The sequence below is a fragment of the Marmota marmota genome, unplaced genomic scaffold (genome assembly GCF_001458135.2).
Source record: "Marmota marmota marmota unplaced genomic scaffold, marMar, whole genome shotgun sequence".
In the NCBI taxonomy this organism is placed as follows: Eukaryota; Metazoa; Chordata; class Mammalia; order Rodentia; family Sciuridae; genus Marmota; species Marmota marmota.
The window spans coordinates 37,277,138-37,286,857 of NW_026000108.1; the positions used below are offsets into that span (position 1 = coordinate 37,277,138).

At 37.1% G+C, this 9,720-nt stretch overlaps 1 protein-coding gene across 1 annotated transcript in view; it reads right to left on the reverse strand.

The window, feature by feature from the left end:
- The window catches only part of Commd8 (COMM domain containing 8), an 11,931-nt gene extending 11,784 nt beyond the window's left edge, over positions 1-147 (reverse strand). Inside the window, exon 1 of the mRNA XM_015482079.2 lies at positions 13-147. Within this exon, the coding sequence (XP_015337565.1) occupies positions 13-78 (66 nt within the window). The 5' untranslated portion in view covers positions 79-147. The remainder of the gene's footprint in view (positions 1-12) is intronic.
- Between the last annotated feature and the right edge of the window lie 9,573 nt (positions 148-9,720).

Genomic DNA, 9,720 nt, shown 5'->3' on the forward strand with positions numbered 1-9,720 from the left:
CGCCCCCCTCACCTGTGCGCCCCGCTCTGGGGGCAGCTTCTGCAGCCGCCACAGGGGCGTCCCCTCTTCCGGCTCCATCCCTGTGCAAAGCTGGGACGGGGTCACGTGACCAGGCCGAGTCTCTCCGCCGCCGCGACGGTCCTCCCACGTGACTCTCTCTAGGGTGGGGCGGGGCGGGCGCGGAGCCACAGAAGTCCTTGTGCGCGTGCGCAGAGACACGGCCACGGATTTCCCGTAATCAAGCGGAGTCTTTCCCGTGCGGCGGGATGTTGCAGGCACACCCTCGCGTTGCTCCCTGGAAGGCAGCTTCCCAGGTCTCTCTCAACGCGGTTGTGCCTGTGTTCAGACTTCTATTGAACTTTCGGCTCGGTCTTTAGAAACCCGTCTGGTATGGGTAACCATATACTGTATTTGAGTGAGCCCAGGACAATTAATTGCCCCCGAATTTTGACATCTATCTCTTATTAAAGCGTGCTGATTTAAGGTCTTATCCTGAACAAGGTTCTTTATGTAGATTATCTTAAGAAGAAGGAACAATTTTCATCCCCATTTGTAGAGAACAAACAGGATCCGAGATATCACTAGTGTTGTCTGATGAAGCAAAAATACCAAAAGTCAAGTTAAACGTGAAATTTCAGATAAATAACGAATAATGTTTTAAGTATGACCTAATGTTACATGGATTATTCTTAAACTAAAAAGATTATCCGATATATAAATTTAGCTGTGTGTTCTGTATTTTATCTGGCAACCCCAAAAATCACTAATCGAGGCCACCTAAGAGTCACAGCCTAATGTTAAGGTAAAAAAATCGATCAAACTCTAGAGTTACACTCTTACTGTAAGACTAAACCTAAAACACGAATATCCTTTCTCCTCTGCCTGCCCTTATTACAGATGTTTTTTAATCAGTTTATAAAAATTCAGTGATGATAACACAACCCCTAGCATGTAAAAAGCACACAATATCTAGCAAACAGAAACAGGAATTGCAGTTTGATTTTTAAAGTTAATAACAAAAGTGATGCAAAGTGGTGGCGCATACCACTGAAGAGAAAGTAATTATTCAATATCTGGCTCTGCAGAGAAAAACATTGGTAACATCCTTAAAGAGTTAGCTCAAATTTCCTCTCTCCTCCATGCTCCAATTCATTTAGTGAACAAAAGTTCTCCCTTCTTTGAATGTTCATGGTACACTAGTGGTCGCTAATTTAAAGTATTTACCACTTTCCTAATCTTAATACAGATAGATGTTTACAGCTTTCACTGCCCAGACTAAAATATAATTGTCCTAAAACACTTTGTGAAAAGGAGGTCCCTAGGTAACTGTTAATATGAGTAGGAGTCTGGAAAACTACTTCAATTTATTGGTGCTCAACTTACTCCATGGCTGCAAAATATCTACCTGGGTCAAATTTTCCAGAAAGAGGAATAACTACATTTCCCAGCCCCACTTGAATTTGGTGTGGTCAGTATCCAAATGCTGGCCAATGGGACAAAAGAGGAAATATGCAGCTCTTCCCAGCACCTTTTTATTTAAAGAAGAACCCAAATATACCATTTGCCTTTTTCTTCCTTTTTTCTTCCCCACTCTATCTCCTACAACTCTGATGATGCCATTTTTGGACCAGAGGGTCATGGGCCAAGTACAGCAGGGCAACAGGGTGGAGTCAAGTTGCCTGACATCATTGAGCTCATAACTGACACCATTTTGGCCCAGGACTAATTACATGAACGAACATCTCTGTAAAATATTAGTGCACTTGCCTCCTATTTAAGCTTGTTTTATGATGGGCCTACAGTCAATATCACTTAGCTTTATTCTAATACAGACGGTGTAGCTAATGTGACTTAATTTGCATTTGCACACAGTAAGATCTGTCATCTGGGTTATACTTACAATTTCAATAGCAAAGATTAAAAAGAAAAAATATAAAATACTAGCACAAATTTGGAAAACATGCATTCTCAAATACTATTATTGGCAATATATATTAAAATTTTTCAAAAGGGATGTAATTGCATACATAAAGTCTTCAAAATGTATATATCCTTTGACTCAGAAATTTCAGTTCTATAAATAGGTAAGAATGAAATAATTTTGGTGTAAGAATATTAATTTATGCATTGTTTGTAATGGTGAATAAATAGTAACAAAATATTGGCTTAATAAATTATGGTAAAAATAAAATAAAGACACAGAAAAGTGATTGTGTAGAAGAATGCCTAACAGAATTTAAATTTGCTTACATTAACTATTGAAGAAAAAAAGTTAGATTTCAAATTTCTTTGTATTGTATGATCTATGGTGTATGTTGCGTGTATACAATATAGAGATTCCTGGATAAAGGAATATACAAAATTTTAGTAATCATTATCTTTCATTTTGGGGATCATAGATGATTTTGATTTTCTTTTAGTTTTTCTGGATTTTCTGTTTAATTTTTATTTAAAATATCAAGTATTTTAAGATAGCTATGATAAATTGAATGTATTGATTCTTGCTGGGAGCCATTAGCCAAGTAGGTATGACAATTTCCTTGCCAGCGTACCCCATGTTGCAGTGACATTGAATGTAGGTGACCTTGCTCAAGGACCAAGGAGGATTAGGGCGTTCCCGGTTTAGGTTCCAGGTTTAAGGTTTAAGATTATTCCTGTTGGGAATAGGGCGTATCCTGCTGCCTGAGTTCCCCTTGAGTTCTCACGGGATTCAGACAGTATATTTTGGGAGACAGAAGCCCAGTGGAGGTGGATTTGGGCAGAGAACGTGGATTTGGGCAGAGAACGTGGATTTCCCCAGAACGTGATTGTAGACGGCTGGTGTGAGTTCGGGAATAAAGAGTTGCTGTTTGAATCTACAAGCTGTGTGGTGGCTCGTGATTGTGTGCCCAGCCAGACTGCGGCATTTGTGCCCAGCCAGACTGCGGCAGATTCTCTTTCATTTTTGCTTTCAAACCAGCCAAATCTTACCTGAACTGATCCCTTCCTTCAGCATCTTGCTAACTGCAATCAATAACAACCAATTACACTGATAAGCATCTGTTTTGCCACCTATTGCCTGGATTCGCTCTCTCATTTGAATGGAGTCTGTCTTCCAAGTATCCTGAGCATGGAATAACATGAATCACCATCTTTCCAGCCTGCTAACAGTCATTAAGCCAATAACATCTTTTAGGTTAAATTACAAAAAACTCCCATTCCTTGAACCAATTTTTGTATTAGAGAAGGTTAATAATAGAAAATAATAGAAAAAAAGTTAACATAATATCCATTTTTTCCTTGCTTACATAAGAATCTTACACATAGAAATATAGGCCTAAAGACCTCAAAAGTTCTGTCTATTCACAGGCACTGGTTAAGGAAAGAGATAGCAAATGAAAGATCATACAGGAGGAATTTATGTGGCAGACCTAGAAATGCTGTACATCCCTCCTACCTACATTACATCAGTCAGGATCCCATTTGATGGCAGTGCCTAACTCTAAAGGCATTTTGAAAATGTAATTTATCTGTGCACCAAGGAAGAAAAAGAAACAAAATATGGTAACATAAAGGTGTCTCTTCTACAATCATGTTTTTATTTTTATTTATTTTGTTTATTTATTTATTTATTTATTTTGATACGGGGATTGAACCCAGGGGCACTTAACCACTGAACCACATCCCCAGCCCTATATTGTATTTTATTTAGAGACAGGGTCTCACTGAGTTGCTTAGCGCCTTGCTTTTGCTGAGGCTAACTTTGAACTCGAGATCCTCCTGCCTCAGCTTCCTGAGCCACTGGGATTACAGGCATGTACCACTATCCCCAGCCAATGTGCTCTTCCTTAATCCATGAATTCCTTTAATTAACCCAACTATCTAAAGGATGCTCAGTGACTAGGACTGATTGAATGAAAATACAATAAACATAAAATATATTTTCTTCAAATTGCGGTGACCTAATGGACCTTTGTCATCCCAAGGGTATTTCTGGTTAAAAAAGTGACAAAGTATCCTTTCCTTTTGACTGCAGGAAAACCTGTTTCTTGGACTTTCCTTTTGACCAGACATCATACCTTCATAATTATTTTATACAAACTCTTCACTAAGTTTGAGCAAATGTGAGAACTTTCGGATCCACAGGGCTACTTGGGAATTATTGCTCCTCATCATTAGGAGCTGAATTTTACTAGTTAATTGCAAATGACAAGCCTTTTTATGTCCCCAAGTTCAAGTTCTGGGGCAACTGTTTTGACTATCTCTGAACAGACAACATTAGCTTCAGTAATTATAATTTCTGACAAATGTTCTAGGAATAAAAAAAGATATTAATTCTTCAGAATTTATTTAACTCTTTAATGTTTAAAAATGTACCTTTCCATATTTGTTTTCTCAGTTGAAACTTGCTCTCCAGGTTATGCTATAACTTGAAATTGACTGATTTGTTCACTTTAATTAGATGTGTTGCAATATAGATGTTATATATTTGATCCATTGATGTACTGCAATCTATGTAAAATGATTCCTGTTCATAAACTGTTGAGAGGAAGGGGCTTAAAGTTCAAATAAGTGTATAACCACTTGAACCATATATTTTAACCATGCAAGATGTATTGAAATATAACATTGTCTTTGGTTTTATTGTATTGAAAGAGGTTATAAATGGCAAAGAATGGGAAGGTATTGAGTTTTTTCTCGTCTGTATAAACCTAGGCATGTTTGGTTGCCTATAAAAACAATTGCATAGAAGACAGTTGGGTAAGTGTCTCATTTCATCTGTTGGATGAACTTAATAAACTGAAGGCTTTTGTCTTTCTTTTAGAGCTTTATATATAATTAAGAAATGTTAACAACTCCTTATTTCATTATTTTTGTTAAAAAAAAGAAAATAATATTCTTGTAGTTTGAACCACCTGAGATCTCCCTTAAAAAGATCTTTGAGATGAATAGATATTTTTATTTTAAAAGGGCACTAGAGAACACATAGCAGTTATTTCAGTGTAGCACTAAAGAATACAATGTATTAAAAGCTCTGAAATTGCTCAGTTAATGTGAAATACTTGAGTGAGTTGCAATTTTGTACCTAAGAGGTAATACACGCCTGTATCCTCAGGGGTTGTCATTCTTTGATATGGCATGTCAAGTGCTCAATTAGTCTTTCTGTGAAGGTTCTGTGATTAGAAATCCGCCCTCTTCAGTTGCCACTCCTTTTAATCACTGTACTGAGACCCTACACATCTGTGAGATGTTAGGATGTCAGCCAGTGCTTCTTAATGAAAGAAGCACATTAGTCAACCCAGGGAATTTTTGCGTGATTGATTTTTCACATTAACATGCTACATTTCTGTTTTTTAAACAGCTTTTATGATTTACATAACATATGACCTACCCACCTAAAGTAGTTTAGTGACCTTTTGAATGTGTATTAGTAGTGCCACCATCACAATTCAGTTTGAGGACACTACCATGCCCCACATGCCTGCATATGGTTGATCACATATGGGGCTTTCAAAATTAACAAGGTTTAGCCCTACCTCCCTCCACCCCCAAACTCTCTTGGAGGGTAGAACATCAGTATTATTTTGTTGTTTGTACAAAACACCCCTGATGATATTAATGTAAATCAGTGTTGAAATCCATTGATTGGACAAACTTTGTAGAAAAAAAAGAAGACCTGCAAAATATGAATGTGACCCCTACTAACCAAGAGGAGTGGTCAGCTTAGACTAATGCACAACAGCCATGGCAGCAGTAACAAAGGCCTTGAGAATTTTAAAGAGAATGGTGCTTTTCTGCTCCCTTGACTTTTTCCTATTGTTTACTTTACCTGGCATCTTGCCTCTGTTCTCAGCAGCACTCTCCAAGCACAACTAGTTGATCTAATGAAGTCAGACACCATCCCCAGTGAATTTTAACTGCTGCCCGTGTTTCCATAACTCTTTGAATGAATTTCTACTGTAGTTCTTATTATATTGCTGTTATTTACAGTCTTCCCCCTTTGTTGTTCTGAGAGCTCCTTGAAGTGAGCCACGACATATTCATTCTAGGATATAGACAAAAAGTGGACTCCCCATAAATGTTTGCTGAATTCAGTAACAGAAGAGGTGATTAAAATGAAAAAAAGAAAAGAAACTATGAAAATCTTAGTAACATGCAACTCTGAATGAAAATTAAAATCAAGTAGGAGCATTTCAAAATCCTTATGACCAACTCATAACTAGACCAATAAAGTAACAGCCCTATGGATGGAATCCAGCAGCATTTTTTAATGCTCACCAGATAATTCTAGTATGTAGCAGAAATTCAGAAACATGGGCTTAAACCTTCCTTGAAAGATGGTCCAAAAATTGTCTCCTTGACCCCAAATATTCCTGCACAACTATGTGAAATATTTAGATTATTTGCTGTTACATTGATTGAAAAGAGCTAGAAGTCCTTGTGAATTAACAATGGTTTTAAAATATGTGAAAGTCGTCCAGGCACAGGGGTGCACGCCTGTAATACCAGTGGCTCAGGAGGCTGAGGCAGGAGGATCTTGAGTTTAAAGCCAGTGTCAGCAAAAGCGAGGTGCTAAGCAACTCAGTGAGACTCTGTCTCTAAATAAATACAAAATAGGTCTAAGGATGTGGTTCAGTGGTCTAGTGCCCCTGAGTTCAATCCTCAGTACCAAAAAAAAAAAAAAAAAAGTGAAAGTCATTGGGATGCTTAAGAATGAATCTTGCTAATTCATATAGTTTAAATTACTTTCCTTCTGACATTAGATTTGAAGAAACATTGTGAAATAAAAGTCTTGGTTTGGGTAGAAAATCGAAAAAGTGTCCTTAAACAGGGAAATTCTATTCAAGGATATGGCAGCTGGAACTCAGTCTGAACTCAGCTCCACTGAAACAAAGGACAGGAGGATTTTGTCTTGGGGTTGGGAGAACACAAGACAGTTGTGTTTACTCATTGGTTTTACCATAAGAAAAATTTCTCATCTCTCTGTTACATGAGGTAGTTTCACAAACTTGAAGCAAGGTGCCTATGGAAGTAATGGAAGTTAAGCTGCTACCTTTCCAAAAAAAAAAAAAAATGGAAGATAGGCTTGCTCTCTCCTTTGATGATTAAATTTCAAAGAGAAGGCTGAAATATTCTTGAGCAAGTCCTAAATATGACAAGAGACTATTTTAAAATACTTATATCTCAAAAATGCATAGAATGTATTCATAATTACAGGTTTTCTCAAGGTGCTCTATGAAAAGGGAGATTAGGGGCTTAGAGCCAAGGAGGAAGTCTGTTTAGAGTTTAGTCAAGCTGAGGAATGTTAAGGCACACTTGGTCAAAAGTCAAATGAGTAGGTGATTTTGCAGCATGGAGGGAGGTAAGAGCAAGTCCAGGAAGGTTGCCAAAGAAATGCCTCAACAGTGAGATCTTAGCAGCAAAGTTTAGCACTGGGCATTTTATCCTTGGGAGAATGGAAGAAGAAAACTAGGGAAGGACTCAGGGAGTTTCCAGAAATAGACTATTTTCCAGTTTTCCCTGCATAGCCTGGTTTATATGAGGAAAAGGAAACTTATTTCTATACTCTCTTCCTCCTAAGGGAAGTTCCAAGTGCACATCCCCACCTGCTCTGCTGCCACTGAGGATACTGCTTACCACTGCAATGCCCAGCTAGTCCAAAGGGTTCCTTCTAGTCAGTTGCCTGTTGGTGAGATCCATTATAAATTAAATTTCTGATCTCTACATTCTTAATGTATTATCCCAGCCTGATTTCACATCAAAGAGAAGTTTGGCCTGTACTTGTTCTGATGGGCAGCATTAAGTCAGAACGTGCTGGAGTTTGGGAAGACGTCTTTTGGTTTTATTACAGAAATCACCAAGGTACCTTTTCTTTCTCCTTCCTTTCCCTGACCTCCCTTGCCCTCCCCTTTCCCTTTGTCTTTCAATTTTGTTTTGTTTTGTTTTAGAAGTTCTGATCCCATAACCTATCTTCAATCCTTTTCTTTTTCCTTATAAAGCTTCTACTACGATTATTTTCTACTTGAACACTTCATTTTTTTCACCATTAATTAGTTTAACCCAGTAATTCCTGTTTTCATTCAGGCCTATGTCTTCAGTTATACAGTTTCTGTTTTTTTTACCATCTTTTTCATTGATACTTAAAGTTATTTTATCATTTTAGTTGTTTAATGTTGATATTACTTCCTGGGAAAATTGATCATTTTAAAATATCTTTGAAATTTAAAAAAAGTATAACGTAGTGGAAGAGATTTTTTTTGTGTGTGAACCAAGAACTATACAGTATTGTTCATATTGTACCATTATAAATGAAGTAACATTTCTCTAATTGCTAGAGGTGTTGAACATTTTTTTCATATACTTGCTGATTGATTGTATATCATCTTCTGAGAAGAGTCTGTTCAGTTCCTTGGCCCATTTATTGATTGGGTTATTTGTGTTTTTTTTTTTTTATTTTTTTGGTGTTAAGATTTTTTAGTTCTTTATATATCCTAGAGATTAATGCTCTACCTGATGTGCATGTAGTAAAAATTTGCTCCCATTCTGTAGGTTCTCTATTCATCTCACTGATTGTTTCTTTTGCTGAGAAGAAACTTTTTAGTTTGATTTATTGATTCTTGATTTTATTTCTTGAGCTATATGAATCTTATTAAGGAAGCGGGGGCCTAATCCAACATGATAAAGATTTGGGCCTACATTTTCTTCTATTAGGCTCAGGGTCTCTGTTTCAATTCCTAGATCCTTGATCCACTTTGAGTTGAGTTTTGTGCATGGTAAAAGATCGGGGCTTAATTTCATTTGTTGCATATGGATTTCCAGTTTTCCCAGCACCATTTGTTGAAGAGGCTTTCATTTCACTCTAGTTCAGAATGGTATTTATTAAAAATACAAACAACAATAAATGTTAGTTGATGATGTGGAGAGAAAGGCACACTCATACATTGCTGGTGGGACTGCAAATTGGTGCAACCAATATGGAAAGCAGTATGGCGATTCCTTGGAAAACTGGGAATGGAACCACCATTTGACCCAGCTATCCCACTCAGTTTATACCCAAAGGACTTAAAAAGAGCATACTATAGTAACACAGTCACATCAATGTTTATAGTAGCAAAATTCACAATAGTTAAATTTTGGAACCAACCTAGATGCCCTTCAGTTGATTAATAGATGAAGAAAATGTGCTATATATACACAATGGATTACTCCACATTAAAAGAGAATAACATCATGGTATTTGCAGGTAAATGGATAGAGTTGGAGAATATTATGCTAAGTGAAGTAAGCCAACCCCCCAAAACCAAATGTTTAATGTTTTCTCTGACATGAATATGCTGATCCTTAATGGGGATGGGGGTGGGGAGCATGGGAGGAATGGAGAAACTTTAAATAGGATAAAGGGGAAGGAGGGGAAGAGAGGGGGCAAGGGGTAGGAAAGATGGTGGAATGAGATGGACATCATTACCCTAAGTGTATGTATAAAGATACAAAGGGTGTGACTCTACTTTGTGTACAACCAGAGACATGAAAAATTGTACTCTATATGAATACTATGAATTGAAATGTGTTCTGCTCTCATATATAACAAATTAGAATAAGTAAATTTAAAAAAAATAATAAATGAAGTAACAGTCATACAATGGTAAGTTGTGTGCTCTTAACAGAAATGAACTTATTCACCAAATCAATTAGAATAGATCTTAAAATAATGTTCAGTTAAAGAAAATGTGGAACTACATA